The sequence below is a fragment of the Sparus aurata genome, chromosome 9 (genome assembly GCF_900880675.1).
Source record: "Sparus aurata chromosome 9, fSpaAur1.1, whole genome shotgun sequence".
In the NCBI taxonomy this organism is placed as follows: Eukaryota; Metazoa; Chordata; class Actinopteri; order Spariformes; family Sparidae; genus Sparus; species Sparus aurata.
In genome coordinates this window covers 9,154,145-9,171,063 of record NC_044195.1, presented here as the reverse complement: position 1 = coordinate 9,171,063, position 16,919 = coordinate 9,154,145, and the positions used below count along the sequence as shown (strand labels likewise).

General features: G+C 40.8%; 1 protein-coding gene across 1 annotated transcript in view; it reads right to left on the bottom strand.

The window, feature by feature from the left end:
• xpo4 (exportin 4) overlaps positions 1-13,947 on the bottom strand; it is a 60,716-nt gene extending 46,769 nt beyond the window's left edge. The window contains exons 1-6 of the mRNA XM_030428831.1: positions 13,801-13,947; positions 7,975-8,080; positions 7,074-7,215; positions 6,095-6,233; positions 3,154-3,270; positions 2,828-2,981 (exon numbers count right to left, since the gene is read on the bottom strand). Of these exons, the coding sequence (XP_030284691.1) occupies positions 2,828-2,981; positions 3,154-3,270; positions 6,095-6,233; positions 7,074-7,215; positions 7,975-8,080; positions 13,801-13,890 (748 nt within the window). The 5' untranslated portion in view covers positions 13,891-13,947. The remainder of the gene's footprint in view (positions 1-2,827; positions 2,982-3,153; positions 3,271-6,094; positions 6,234-7,073; positions 7,216-7,974; positions 8,081-13,800) is intronic.
• Positions 13,948-16,919: the final 2,972 nt, after the last annotated feature.

Here is a 16,919-nt window from a genome sequence, read left to right as displayed (position 1 = left end):
GCTGAAGGGCCGGGAGGTTCAGACGACGGCGAGGACAGATGACATGCATGCCGCTCGGTTCGTTAAAGGGAGGGAGGCTTTTTAAAAAGGGTCTTTGAGCCGGTCAAGGAGTGTGTGTATTCGTGTTTGAAAGGCGGTGGCTGTCAGCCATGCAATTAAGGAGAGGCCCCCTGATACCCACACTGGCAAACTGGACATTTGCAACGCATCACACAGGCAGAAGCGTGCTGTGACACTTGCAGACAGGCGGCCGCACTCGTTCAGGCCTCCCGATGCTCTTCATCAATCTGTTCTCCTTTTCAACAACAGCCAACACACTTGTAGGTTTACACACACTCACATGCACAGAGTTTCAAGGAGAATGCCTCTTGATATGAGAATTCTTGTGCTATTTCTATGGCCTGAGACATCCATTCAACATTTTTGACAACTCAACAAGAAGAAAGCAGAGATCTACAGCTCTATTTACATGCAACTAGTGCAACTGGGAGACCTTATTTCATCTATCAACAATCCAGCTATCTTTGCTTTACAATCAATTACAGAAACTCAGTGATTTTTTAAAGGGGACTTCATGTTGCAGACAGCCAGTTTGAAAATCAAAACATTTTAAATACAGAAGTAAAATGTATTTACATTCAAGGTAAGGTGAACAGCATAATAGTCAGAGCTGGGCAACAAGACTATATATGGTGTTAAATTTTGAATATCTTCATTTGGTGATAAATAACATAAATTTAATCTTTTCCTGGTTTTAAAGGCTGCCTTACAGTAAAGTGATGTCTTTTCTGAACGTACCAGACTGTTCAACTTGTTCTTCACCTACTTAGTCATTATGTCCACATTACTGATGATTGTTGATCAAAAACCTCATTGTGTTTGTATTTTGTGAAAGCAATAGTCATAGTATTGATAATGACTTGATATTTGATTTTGTGCACAGTCCTAGCAAAAGTGATATGGCCTACAAATATCGCAATATTGTTCTACAGCCATTTTTCCCAGCCCTTCTGTGAGTGACAGTCTAACATCTAGTTAAAAGAAAATGAATGTTAAGGGGGCTGAACTAGCATTCAGAGAGACAGTTTATATTACACTAACCTCCTCTTAATACACTGAAGAATGGACGGGCATTGAGGGACGGTTGATGCCAACCATCTTCCATTCAAAGCAGTCCTGCTCACTGTGTTATTTAATCAATGCTCACAATGGCTTAATACACACTGAAAGTTACAGCTGTACAGTGTAAATGGTACAGCAAAATATCCTGTGACAAAGTTCTATACTTTCCTGCTTCATGCAACCATAATCATCTCATTGTATGTGCTATTAAAACAACCTAATCAATACAGAAAAAATCCTTTCACTAACTGAATTTAATATTCAGTTACTTAGTGTTTTCTTAGCTTCATATACACCGGACAAAAATTAAACTGTATAAAAACTTATACTAACACAGAGGACTTTCTGAAAAATGTGCCTTTAAGAACACACACACACACACACACACACACACACACGCACACATACAGGGGACTTCAAAGTGCATCCTTGAGAACACACACACATATCAAACTGAGCGTGCCAGGCATACCAAGGGGAGCCTCAACAAGCCAAGGCGGGGGTGGTGGGCCGCTGGAATGATACGGAGATGGACCCACAGACACCTCTTTGAAAGTGATACATGGCCCTGGCTGGCAGCAAGCGCCACTCCAGATCCCCCCAGACCAGCAGAGAGGATGCCAGGCTGGTTGGGATTTAGGCTGTAATGAGCCCGACCGTGCATGCACAAACACACAGACACACACACACAAAGACCCAAGTTCGCTCAACAATGCGGCCAACTGCAGAGACAATATGTACGTGTGCACAAGAGATAACTATAAAGCAAACTGATGGGCAGACATGCATTCCTGGGTTTCACATATTTGTAGTGCCACACACAAACACAAGCACAGTGAATTAGCCTGTATAGGGACATTGCATACTTATATACACTCATCTAAAAACTCATCTATCGTCACAAAAATGAGTATATAAGAGATCGACACACTGTGTGAAGACATTCTAATGACTTTCATTTATAACCCCAACATGACCCTCTTCTTCAAACCTGTAATAAAACTAACAGCTCTGCAGATGTTTTAAAGGGTAGAAAACAGAATTATCTGACATACCTAGTTTAATTTCCATAACCTTCTTACAACCTTACTTTTTACTTTTGACCAGCAACAGTGACAGATGCTTTACCAACCAGCATGATTTCATCGGGGCCATTGAGCTAAGCAACAGAGGAGATGGGATGATACATCTCTCTCTCAACATTACAAAGAAAATGTTAGCTTTATTTATTTTTTTACTTTACTTCAAAGTTAAACAATGAAAAAGGTCCAATAGTGCGGACACAACTTCATAATTTAACTTTTATTAAGTTCAAACTAAGTTGTTTAGATAATATGTCTGGGGAAAATAGTGAAATTAACATGAAAACTAAACTGCTTTGGTTTTCTTATACAACTGAATTCCGCTGGAACGTTGATTGTTACAAAGTCATGGTGCCAGATTTCAGCAAATAAATGCTCATTAAAATCCCAAAACAATACAAGTGATAGATAAAACTACACATAAAAGACCAGCGGGATTGTCTAAATTTTATTCTGTCCTCAACTAACTATTAAATATTCCATGTGTGTAGTCATGTTGGTTACTAGGACTGACCCTCTCCAGAATTTATCCAATCATGTGTCAATGGAGAAATAGTCAAATTCATTGTCCTAACCTCACCAGGTGTCTTAATCCCTCTCAGCCTCTGACGAAGAAAGGATATGATTTGGCGGCAGGAAGTTCCAGCTGAGGACCTGGTTGGCCAGAGTCAAGTAGCGCTGGAAGACAGACGACATCTGCGCATTTAGGTTTTCTCTGCGGCTGAACTCCTGCAGCACCTCCATGGTCAACATAAAGATCTGACGCAGGCCCTCCTCCTGTAAGCGACGGAGAGATTCAAAAACAAGAGAAAGATTAATGAATTTCGAAAGAAAAAGTAATGCATGATAGAAAAAGCAGTTAACTGTGAGTTCATCAGAAAAAAATAATGGAGAATAATAATCGCTGCTTTATGAAGACACAGAATAGGTGGAGAGGTGGGGAACAAACCTGGAACACACGCTTGCAGCTGCCGTGAAACTCCATGCTGAGGCCGATGCTGCTGGTCTTACTGGAGCTGGAGAACTCACTGAGCAGGGCGGTGAGGATGGAGCAGGCCAGTGTTTGCTAAGAAGAGAGAGTTGTGTGATCGCACAAGTCAAATGTTACACAAAAAGTAATACTGAGGTCAAAGAAGACTACAGATCCGAAGAGGGAGTCTGAATGTGCTTCCAAGGAGAGACTGGTACACAAATTTAACACTACACACTTAATCCAAGAGAGTTCTGAATGTGTCAGTGATACACTGGAAAAATAACAAAATTATGTAAACTAAAACAACGAGTGTGCAGCTTGATTTTTGAGTGTGATGTTGATGTACAATGCAATGCACAAAGGAAATGCTCACAGCTGCAAACCATTATAGCAAGCTGTGGTTAGTGGTGAGACAGCTCAGTGAAGATGTTAGAAAACAAAATAAGTATGAAATCTTTACAACAACACTGTTCTCTTTTGTGAGGATTACATGGTTGTGACGTTCTGAAGTCACAGTGAAACTAGTCACATTGTTTACTGTATAAAACAGTAAAGCATGTTGATCTTCTTTGAACACTTACTGCAAAAGTGCAACAGGGTATACTGTGTACTTCATATTGTTGGCATGTAATGTGAAATACAGAGAAAGTATAAATATTTCTGTTCTGGTACATAAGAATGACAACTCTTATGGCCTATGGATGGATTGATGGATGGATAAGCGATCAGTGGTATGACGGTGTACACATCATGGGTTATCAAATGATAAATTATGATAAAATTAATTCTCAGATAACTAGACGGTTGAAACAACAACACAGTTGTTCCCGAAGGATAAAGGATAAAAATTGATAATGAATTTGATATTTTTAGTTTGATAAATGATTAATGACTCAACCAATTCATTTTACCGATACAATGGACAGAATGAGCCTTCTTCGCTTACTACAGCCCATTCTCAAGTTTTTCTCCTAAGAATATTAAAGGCCAACATCCGTCTTGACCAGCTAACTCATGTTAACTGATGAATTTCAAAATATTTTTTAAAACATGAATGCATAGCATTTTTACAGGAAATGTGTCAAGTAGTTTCCTCATCAGTGAGTTAAACCTGCTGTAGTCTCTGTTTAAGATTTAACTTGTTCTTTTAGGCCACCATGGTACACAGTTGCCCTTCCGCGGTTCAGTGTTTGGTTTGGGAATCTAAAGAAATAGTGCCACCTACTGGTTTAAGACAAGTGTTTGTCTCAGTGCTCCTCTGTATTATAAAGAGGAGCACTGAGACAAAGTCAAGCCAATTTTACAAATATTTAGCTTCTTAAGTGTGTCTCAAGTCATCCACAGCCTATCTAAAATATTGTATCTTCAGATTTGACTTAATCTTTTTTTCCAGAAGGTCATCTAAACAGTTCACAGCATATTAGGTTATAATGAAAAAATGCCCTTTAACAATATTGATACACAAAATCGATTTGTGCATTAGCAATGAAGACAGGCACTCACTATTACACTTTCTTCTTTTAACGTGCCCAGAGCTTTTTCCAAAATGGCTTTTGTCCTATTCTTTATTTTCACAATGAGCTGTCTGTAGTGTGAGCCAGATTTCTATGCAGGAAGTTTGTAACCAGGACACAAATGTGGTTCATCAAGTCAAAAATACAATAAATAACAACGTTTTAACCCAGTTCTATCTCATGCTTTACGTGTGTCTGAAATACACTGCACAACTTTTACTATTAATCCACGACTGGATCTTGGGTGTCTGTTTTGAGTCTGTTTATTTCTACAGTATAAACTGAACAGTACAGTTTACTGAGGAAAAAAGACAAAACACAAAACCTTGACTTGATCAATGACACTGGCCGTCTTTGGTTTGGATGTAAGACAGTTTACTGCAAGAGTCACAAAAAAGTTATACCAGTAATACCATTAAACTGTCAAAACTCAATGTTTGAACCATGTTTGTTACAGCTACTAAGAATGCATTCAACCACTTATCTGTCCTCATGCAGTTAAAACAGAAGAAACTGTCTATTCTGCTGAGCTTCTTTATCCATCTTGCGCCTGGTGCAAAGCGGCACACAGGACAGCGCAAATGTCATAACTGATGCATTTCTTGTTTTCATGTCCAGCACAAATGTTGTGTAAATAGCAAATGTACTTGCAGCCACATGAGCGATCTGGGCATGTGAATCCTAAAGTGAGGTGTGGGGTCAGGCACACTGATTGCAGATATATTGAGGCAGCAGAAAGCGAAGCGCCATAGACCAACAAGAATCTGGTCTTATGTCAAAGGCACAGTCTGTTTCCTGCTTTTTTTAAAGTAAGATGCACCTACATAGGCAGGTTCACAACACGTCCACTCTGATTTTATGATCAGAGAGGATGCATTCAGTTAATTTCTACATTTCAATGAACACAATGTCACTGTAACAAATGTTGTGACACATTTAATCAGCTGAAAAGGAAAATCTCCAGAGGAAACATAATCGCACTTTTAGCTTCTGAAATAGATACTTTAGATAGAATCTCAGGACAGCTGTTTCATGGCAAACTAATTTACTGTCTGAATCTGGACTGAGTGTGACCTTTGGACACAAATTTACATGAAATACTAACCGATCCTGCGGGCTAGTCAAGAGTTTTAAATAATTAAGTTTATCTGCTGTTCCCCGTGTGCAAATGTGCATGTTAATGTAGAGACACACATATGGTTTCTGATGCTGGAGGATCGCTGCAGACAATGTCACCTGTTTTCCTCATTCAGGACGTATTCACCCCTCTCCTCCACTGGCTATTGATCAGAATGATAATTTTTGTGACTAGTCATGAACAATGATCAGTAATTTGCTGATTGTGATTAGGATTCATGGATTGAAATACATAACGTATAGATACATCTGCATGTCATTCTCACCACGGTGGGGTTCCCGCTGCTGATGAGCTGTCCAACCTCATGAAAGATGCTTTTACAGTTGATACTTTTGTCTAGAGAGCCCCTCTTCACGATGACCGCCACGGCCAACAGGATCTGCTCACGGACATACTTCTGCAGGCTGGAGGAAACAGAGATCCAGAGTTACTTACAGGAAGTAAAACAGACATGAGGTTAACTGATCAGCAGGGACTAACAACAGCAACATATACAAAAGTGAAACAGAAGTGTCTGAGATTTCAATCATGGCTGCAGCTTATTTTTTTTTGGCCTGCATCCCACTGTCTAATCAAAAAAAAGCAAACAGACATCCTTCAAGCTTGTTTGTTGAACATGGTTTTGGTAAGCTGTCACTGCAGCAGGTCAGAGACCTTGGTGGATTCCAGGTTCTGTAACTTATACACATAGCAAATTAATGTGTGCTCTTCTTCTCTTCTGTTTATACCAGTGGACACAGGAATGAAGAAACAAGAGATTATGAACATCGACAAAGACATTCAACGTATCTGATTCCACTGTCCGACTTATTATACCTAAAACCATGCGTTATTAGATCAAATTGTGTAAAAAAAAAAATGCTATTCAATTTAAGAAAATAACTACAGATCATTTCAGTAATCTAGTTATTAAGATAAAAACAATCTGAAATGGCATCAACTTTACTTGCACTAATAATCAACCAAACAAATGAACTACTGCTTACAGTACATGCTTGGTTTATATCTGTTATATTTTGTATATTTGGCTCATCTAAAAGACCATAATATATCTGGGGGATTTAAAACTTTTACTGATAAACATTAATGGCTCCTGAATTACATAGTTACACAATCAATTTTTTGTGCTTTACACTTTTGTAACAGGAGGTGAGGTCAATCGATGTTCTTGTGGATCCTACCACTCACCAATACCTCGAGAAGAAACACACAGGTTTAATTATGCCTCACTCCTTCTCTCTTACTTGGGTCTCTGTAAGACGTAGGTGAGGAGAAATGCCCGCAGTGACTCGATGCTGGTCTTTTCCAGCAGGATCCACTCCCGCACCACCGCCTCCATGACGGCTGTGGCTGCCTGGAACAGCACATAGTCCACCTTACTGGTCTCTGGAGAGGAAAGAATGGAGGTAAGAGAAGAGAGATATAAGGATGAAAAAAGATATAGTGGGAAACAAGAGAAGTCATGGTTGAAAATAAACTGCCGGTTTCTTTGTGAGCCAGTACAATTTGCCTGAACACTATGTTAATGTGAATACTATGAAATACAGTTTAAATGTAATGGCACAATGAAGGACTTTACATGCTTGGCAGTAATCCCACTTTAACAGTAACCTGCATTCTTTACCAACTAGTCATTGAAAAAAAAAAAGTGCTGTTTACTGTTTTAACAGATCCAATCCTAGATTGCCCCAGGTGTGGGTGTCAGCATGAATGGTTGTCTGTGTCTTTGTAAGCCCCGTGACAGACTGGCAACCTGTACAGGGTGTGCCCCATCCCTCACCAGAAACCAGCTGAGATCAGGTCCAGACAATTTTTTACTTCTTTAATGTCCTCTTACTTCCGTCTCCAAACTTCGCATAACCTCATTGATGTATTGTAAACATTGCAGTGTGAATTGAAGATACAGACATCGCAGATGAGGAGCTTGTGCCAAAAAAAAATAACCATCATTGTGTTGGAGCAATTCACAGGCTATTCAAAGTGTGTCTATAGTCTTCAGGGCATTGCAAAAAAAACGATTGCAAATCAAATTGTGGATTGTGATTAACAAGTCATGATATTGTTTTAAGGCCAAATCACCAACCTCAAATACAACCAAATAGGTAAAATAAGCTGCACAGGCTAAATGCTGAAGTCAAGAGTTACCTAAGATGTGCTTGCAGATGGCAAAAGGGGATTTGGATTTCCTGAAGGAGAGGAATATGTGTTCAGCATGCTGCCTCTGTTCTGTGCTGACCATGGACGGCGGTGCCTGTAAAAAAAAAAACAACACACACACAAACCATTAGCATAGATAGATAAGGCTTAGTTCTTCACTATACAAAATATAGTAAAACTGAGTTCCCACACTTCAAAAGACACCTAATTCAAGTTTATATTTGTGCTTTCAAAGATGCTGTTTGGTGGATTATGCTTAAGTCAATGAGAGATGAAAATGGGTGGCAAAACTTGTTCGCACCGTGCTACAGACCCTGATAGAAGCATGACTATTATCATATGCTTTAAAATGTGCACGTGTCTAGTGTAAACACTGTACATGTGGCATACATTTATAGATTTTACTGCCAACATCAACTACAGAGGAAAAGAAGGATTCACTGAGTGTTGTGTTTTCTTGGAGATTTTCTCCAAAATGATGGGTTTCTCAAAGATGCAGGTTTAGCTACATAATCTCATGGAGTAACAACAACATGCCTTAAAATATTCAAAAGGTTTTAATACGACTGCTTTTCAGTAGCAGTCACATTTTAAGACAAAATATATCGATATGTCTTAGGTGTCACCAGCACTGTTCAAAATGCACTTAATTTTGTCAAATCAAGAAATTCAGATGATATCCTTCATATTGAAATTGCTGCTACATTAACAAAACAACAAAAAATGCTACAATGTGCACTTTGTTTTGACTAACTGACAGCCAACATTGCAGCTGGACAGATTTGCACCCAGGAGAGGAGGCACTGTAAGTGGTTTGCTAAGATTAGAAACTGTAGAGTATACGAGCACAGTACATGTTTAGAGCCCACCATAGAATGAGTACTATACGAGCACTGTAACTGTCAAACACCCTGATATTAATATTGTACTCGACTTTACATCAGAAATACCAAGAACATCTAAGTTAACCCGCCTGAACAACAATAAAGGCATTACAGCTTAAAATACACTGAGTACAAGTGAGAAAGCACAACATGTGTACACACACACACAAACACACACTTTTATTGAGGAGTGTCGCCATGATACAGCTCTGCAAGAAAGTCACATTCCAGGCCTAATTGCAGTAAAAGCAGCTCTGCGGCTGAAGGCAGCACAGAAAGAAAGACCCTTTTATCCACACACACACACACACACACACACACACACACACACACACACACACACACACACACACACACACACACACACACACACACACACACACACACACACACACACACACACACACACACACACAAACACACACACACACAATATACTGTGATGAGATGGCAGACACAATATGACAAATAATACTAAATAATAAACAATAGAAATAGAAAAAATTAAAATGTGTAATGTTAAACACGTCAATAGGTGTTGCTTTTGGTGACAAACCAAAAGATTTATGACCTAACTGTTTTGACTTGACAGCCCACCATTTAACCGTTTCTGTTCAATCTCGTCACACTCATCTACAGCTCTCTGTTGTGGCTGAACAAAAGTGTTCAGCTAAGACATAACGGATATAGTGACACTTATCTACATATCTGCATCATAACAAAATGTGAAAAAAGTGAAGGCATCTGAATACTGTCTGAATGCACTGTAGTTCAGGAGTGCGGCTCTGTGCTTGCTGGGTGTTCAAACATCAACTGTTTTCTGTTTGCAATAAACTTTTATTAACTGTTAATTAACTATAGTTTACTTCAGTTAACTTTTTATGTCAGGGTATTGCAATATCACGATATTCGCAATAAACGTGATATTAAAAAATTCAATGCCGATACTGTGTTTATAATACAAATATGATAATATTGTACGAATAACCCAGTGACTGGCCTAGTGCATCTTTTGTTTGTTATGATCAGCAGGGATCAGAGTTATTCTGGTAGCATTTTCTCGAGTAACTGAGCTGGTGGATAGTAAATATTCTTTTTGTAAATTTATTTTCAACAGTTATGTTTATAGACTCTCTCTCTCCTCCTCCTCACACTTTTATTTTGAGGCTATTTTATTCACCAAAAGACGGATAAAACACAGTAAACCATGTAAATGACAGATTTGAGTGCCAACATTTAAAAAAAACAAACAATGTATGTCATAATAGTCTTGTTAATGTGAATTTAATTGGCCAAGACAATAATGTAGTGAAAATCCGATGTCATGACAGCCCTATTTCACATGGCAGGGTTCTCCCCAGACGGTGGAACAGCGGCGCTGCGCCGCTATACCGCTCGGTCAGCGCCGCTATACTCCGCGCGTGACAGTGTCGAGCGTCCGTCCGTCCGTCCGTCCGTCCGCCGTCCCCCGGTTGACAAATAAAGGTATTGATTGATTGGTTATACAGCCAGTGTTGGGTCTAATGCTTTTATGTGATATTTGGATATTTATCCAGGACACACAAATCCCCGCCCCCCCCGGACAGACGGTGCGCCGCTATACTAAGGATTTCTGGGGAGAACCCTGCATGGTGAGAGTATGTCAATGTTGTGGGTGCCTCAAAGTGGCCAAAAAAAAGAGAGAAAATCAATTAATACATCCCCTCTAAAGGGCAACTGCATTGATCCAATGTGCAAACATCAGTCCTTTAGGAGTTCATTGTGGGTTGACATAGAAAAGGTAAATCGTTTTATTCTATGTTCTGATCCACTGCTGTTTATCACAATGAGGAATAACTACAGCTCATTCTGATGTTTGGCAACGATAATATTGAGGTTCACCTCAAATTTTGGAACTAGCATATCCAATAGTGTTGACAGTATTAACTTAGTAGAATCAGGCATTTAACCTACACAGTCAAACACGGTGCACATTTTCATAAACAAACGGGTCATTTTACTCACAACAGAGTCAACCAAAACTTCTTATACAAAATGTTCCAAGCCAGTCTGGGGAACCACTGGAATGTTTTGGTTGTTGTTGGTTTCTTTCTACACTGTCCTGAACACCTTCACAGTGAACTTACAACCAGGCTCTCTTCCTATTGCTCTAAAATCCTCTAATTCTAATAGCAGCAATTTTTTGATAAAGTTCAAATGTGTGACAAACGGCATTATAAAGAGGTACTTTGGTGATGTAGAGATGCCATGCATCCAATTTTTTTTCTTAGGATTGTACAGACCACAACATAAGTCATATCATCAAGACTTTAATAGTTTTTTTCAGTGAAAGTGAAAGTTGTGATGAATTATATCGTAATATTTGTCAAAATGATCACAATAACTTTTTTTTTTCACTGTACCATGCAGCTCCAAGAACTAGACAAGCTAGGCTAATAAAGGCTGGGCTAATGAGCCATAAATATAAAATACAAAAAAGGCTAGACAACTGAGAGCATGCTGGTTGAAATTTGAAAGGGGAATTAATTTTAACCATGTGAGAATTTGAAACGTCAGAATTTAATGTTATTTTGCAATGATTTCTCTAATAAATACAATTACTAGCCTATCACAAGACCAATAAAAAAAGTATTTATCTGAGACTGTACCTCATATTTTCAACATGTTAACAATATCATGTTAAACTACAGTTTGTATGAATAAGAGCCTTAAGGAATAATACACATTTCTACACTGGGTACAAAAAAGGTGCAAACTTTTTTGGAGGAGGTTACTATAGGTTAACTGGCCTGATGTAGCACCATGCATGCAGCTCTGTACCACACAAGCTTGATTCATAAGGAGAACACCAGCTGACCAGTTTTACAATATTTCCAGTTTAAAGTGGGAAAAGTGGGATCCAAATGAGGCTACATGTTGTCCATGCCATAGGACGCTGATATGGTCTATCATGGTACTTGGGTGAAATAAAATTTTGCACATTGCCCAGGACTAGTGGCTGAAGCTAACTTTGAGCCCTGTATAGAGGTTAGCTAATGTAAACACAATGGACTATATAAAAAAGTCAAACTGGATCTTAAGGACACCAGTATAAAATCATCCTGACAATTTTATAATATGAGATATATATATATATATATATAGCATATTATAAAGTCAGAATGACTGAATACAGCAGGAGAGCAAAGAAGGTTCTTTTTAAATGCACTGATTGAAATTCAACTTTCTGTGGCGCCCTTGTGACTGAGTAACACATGCCATGTACAGCTGTTCGATTTCAGCTGGGATTAAAGTAATCTTGGTCACTACACTTATTTTTAAGTGTCACTACATTATTGGCGTGGCTGATTATCAGGACAGATATTCAGCATTTTTCCAATTATCAGTGTCCATGAGTTTTCTGTCAGATTGCTGATAAAATAATCAGATTTAAAAATATGCTACTTTGGCTGATGCAGTATCCTCTAACACAATGTGTCATCTAAAGTAATATCTGATTGGTAACACTTCACAATGAACTGCCAATAAACACTTAATAATACAAAACTGCAAAGTAACGAGAAACTAAATGTATCAATGAATCGAGGGGAGAGGAAGTATAAAGTAGCAGAAAAACTCAAATTAAATAGCTGAAAACTTGACTAAATTGTTTAAACTGTTTTTTTCTAATTTTGACACATAGTAAAGACTGAAAACAGACATTCATTTACAGTAAAAATACAATCTAACAATCAAATAAGCCCTGGAAAAGTCATATTGGTCAACCCCCTAATACAAAACAATCTAAAAAAGGGAAAGAGTTAGTACAGGGTCTGAATGAGTACAATATCTGATCTGAGATTCTGAGGGAAACAACAGAGTTGAAGTTTTTTCAAGTGGCTGTCTGTCAAAGTAGATTACCGAAATCAAAAGCTGTGTGTTATCATGTAATAATCAACCTGAAACAGACATGATGTCAGACTGACAACTGCATGAATGTGTTTTATATTTAGCCATTATTGAGTGTTAAAACATGGTGCAGCTTGTTGTTACAGCCATGGTTAGTCTGACACACTGTACACATTCACACCCACAATGCTAGACACAGTTAACATCCAGGCAGAGGACACCTGCTGAGTGAATGTGGGGGTGAAGCAGATGTATGGCTGCTGTAGTGTTCACGTGAAGAGACTAATACCTTAGTATCACAGCTGAACAGGACAACAGAGTCCATTACGTCTAGTTTAGAAACCATAACAAGGGGAAGCAAAATGGCAGAAAGCAGTATCAGGCTCTAGCTAGCTGATATTTCTCTCACAGACTGCTGACATGCACATGGTTAGCCACTTGCTCCTAGCTTGTGTGTTTTCACCATGTTTTATACCAGAGCAAGCTGGAGGGTGCTGAGACAGGGCCAAGAGGTAAACGCTGGCTGTAAATGAGTATTTTAGGAGGTGCAGGAGAAGCTAAAGCTACAGACCGAGTGGCTCAACAGCGTGTACATGAGAAACCAACAGCAGCGAGATGCTCCAGCTGCCCCGCTGAGGGCAGCACAACTTGATGGAACGTTAACGGCTGAGAGCACCGCGACACGAGCCGCTGAAGTTTCTAGACAACTGAGCCGCGCTGGAAAGAGTCCAGACCCGGGGTTATATACGAGGGTGGTGGCGGTGGTTCATGAGGGGAAGGACGGAAATGAAGACACGGGGAATGTTACCGACAGTGAGCGGATTTGGACGGGATGGAGAGAGCCTGGGTAAGGTAATGTAAGGGAGGGCGCCACGCATCGCTCTCACAGCGCTCCTCCGGTGAAAACTGAACACATTAACAACAAAAACCGGGAAGAAGCAAACAACCGCGGGAATCTCCAACCACCAAACCCCACCCGAGGCAAAGTTAACAGATACGTGTCGCCCTCCTCACGGCTACAAAACAACGTGGAATTTCTCACCATTAAAACTTTGGCAGCGCTTTCCAGCTGTGTGATCACTTCTGGTGCACCGACCGCCGCCATCATCGTCCCTCTCCAATGACGCGCCATGCGCTCTGCATTGTGGGATTACAGCGCTGGTACCCGCCAGGGTTCAACCCGACAACCTCAACGTGCAGCCAGTGGGTTATGTAATCCAGGCAAACGCATATTTACACTAGGGTCAAGTCAGGATTTGTGTGTCCTGGATAAATATCCAAATATCACATAAAAGCATTAGACCCAACACTGGCTGTATAACCAATCAATCAATACCTTTATTTGTCCCCAGTGGGGCAATTCGTTTCACAAATTGCTCCACTGGGGACAAATAAAGGTATTGATTGATTGATTGATTGATTGATTGATTGATTGGTCATTGAACCAGCTGAGTTAAGTTATTGTGCAAACTTTTTGTACTGACTATTTAACAAAGAAAATATTAGCGTATGTAACCTAGTCATATCAATACTACTACTAACAACAATAATAATAATATACAGAGCAGTAGAGGAAAGCAGAGCACTTCACTGTATAATTTTAAGTTCTTGTACTTCTACTTCTTTTGTCTCATAGTATGCTTTATTGGTATTAGTCAATCCACTTACATCATTCATAAAAGACAAACAAACAGCCTGTGGTACAAGATTAAAGAAATTCCATATGTGACTAAATGTACTTTCACTGCCTCTCAGTACTGCAGGCCCCCTTTCAAGGGATAAAAAAAAAAAATCCTTATTATTTCATTGTACCACATGTCAACTGTAACGGTATCCCACTCTATTTATTTTAAGGACCAACCGCTGAAGGTATGTCAGCCTCAGTGAAATAAAATATAGTAAAATGAGCTTCAAATATCAAAAATAGAATGAAATTTAAATTCTCAATAATTTGTAGGCCCACTTTTTTGTTTCTGTGCAGATCAGTCAAATTGAGCACCCCATTTTTAAACTCTGCAGCTCAAAGTCCTCTTTTCTTTTGAATTGTATTAAAAGAGATAACAAATTCAAGATTTACCTACTCTGACTTTGCATGTTTCCATCAAGAAAAGCAAGATGTATTAGACTTTTACAGTCATGGACGAAAGTATTGGCACCCCTGGAACTTTTCCAGAAAATGCACCATTTCTCCCAGAAAAGTGAGCAATTACAAATGTTTCGTTATACACATGTTTATTTCCTTTAAGCGCACTGGGACAACACAAAAAAGCAGAAGAAAAATCCAAATTTGACATCAATTTACACAAAACTCCCAAAATCTACTGGACAAAATCATTGGCACTCTATTAAAACTGTGGGTAAATAATTTCATTTCAAGCATGTGATCTTCATTTAAACTCACCTGTGGCAAGTAACAGGTGCTGGCAATATGCAAATCAAAACTGAAGCCAGTCAGAGTCTATAAAAGTTGACTCAAGCTTTGTGTTGTGTGCCTGTGTGTGCCACACCAAGCGTGGAGAAGAGAAAGAAGAGCCGAGAATTGTCTGAGGACTTAAGAAGAAAAATTGTGGAAAAATATCAACAATCTCAAGTCAATCTCCAGAGATCTTAAAGTTCCTTTGTCAACTGTGCGCAATATAATCAAGAAGTTTATAACCCATGGAACTGTGGCAAATCTCCCTGGGCATGGATGGAAGAGAGAAATTGATGAAATAATGCAATGCAGGATAGTTCGAATGGTGGATAGACAACCTCAGTCAACTTCCACACAAATTCAGGCTGTCCTGCAGACTCAGGGTGCAACGGTGTCAGCTCGAACCATACGTCGTCATCTGAATAAGATAAGCGCTATGGTAGGACTCCTCCTTGAACCGGCACCTTATCGTGGTGGAGGGGTTTGAGCACCCGAATGATCCTAGGAGCTATGTTGTCTGGGGCTTAATGCCCCTGGTAGGGTCTCCCAAGGCAAACAGGTCCTAGGTGACGGGTCAGACTAAGATCGGTTCAAAGCCCCTAATGAAAGACATAACACCGAGGAAGTTCACGCCGCCCGGATTGGTGTCACCGGGGCCCCACCCTGGAGCCAGACCTGTGGTTGGGGCTCGCAGGCGAGCACCTGGTGGCTGGGTCTTTGCCCATGGGACCCGGCCAGGCGCAGCCCGAACGAGCAACGTGGGCTCACCACTCGTGGGAGGGTTCAGAAGGGGCCGGTGCAGTGGGATTTGGGTGGCAATCATGGGAAGGGGCCCCAGTGACCCAATCCCCGGATGGTGACTCTAGCCATGGGGACATGGAATGTCACCTCACTGGGGGGGAAAGAGCCTGAGCTGGTGCGGGAGGTTTAGCGGTACCGGCTAGAAGTAGTCCGGCTCACCGCCACGCACAGTCTGGGCTCTGGAACCCAACTCCTTGAGAGAGGTTGGACTCTCTTCTACTCTGGAGTTGCCCGCTGTGAGAGGCAGCGAGCTGGTGTAGGCTTGCTTATAGCTCCTCAGCTCAGCCGCCATGTGTTGGAGTTTACCCCAGTGAACGAGAGGTCGCTTCCCTGCGCCTTCAGGTCAGGGGTAGGACTCGTCCGTCGTTCTACTGGGGGACTTCAACACCCACGTGGGCAGCGACAGTGTTACCTGGAGGGGTGTGACTGGGAGGAACGGCCTCCCCGATCTGAACCCGAGTGGTGTTTTGTTACTGGACTTCTGTGCTAGTCACAGTTTGTCCATAACAAACACCATGTTCAAGCAAAAGGGTGTCCATATGTGCACGTGGCACCAGGACACCCTAGGCCAGAGGTCAATGATCGACTTTGTGGTCGTTTCATCTGACCTCTTGCCGTATGTCTTGGACACTCGGGTGAAGAGAGGGGCTGAGCTGTCAAGTGATCACCACCTGGTGGTGAGTTGGATCCGCTGGCAGGGGAGGAAGCTGGACAGACCTGGCAGACCCAAACGTATTGTGAGGGTCTGCTGGGAACATCTAGCGGAACCCTCTGTCAGGGAGATCTTTAACTCCCACCCTTCGGGAGAGCTTTGACCAGATCCTGAGGGAGGCTGGGGACATTGAGTCCGAATGGACCATGTTCTCCACTTCCATTGTTGACGCGGCTGTCCGGAGCTGTGGCCGTAAGGTCTCCGGTGCCTGTCGTGGCAGCAATCCCCGAACCCG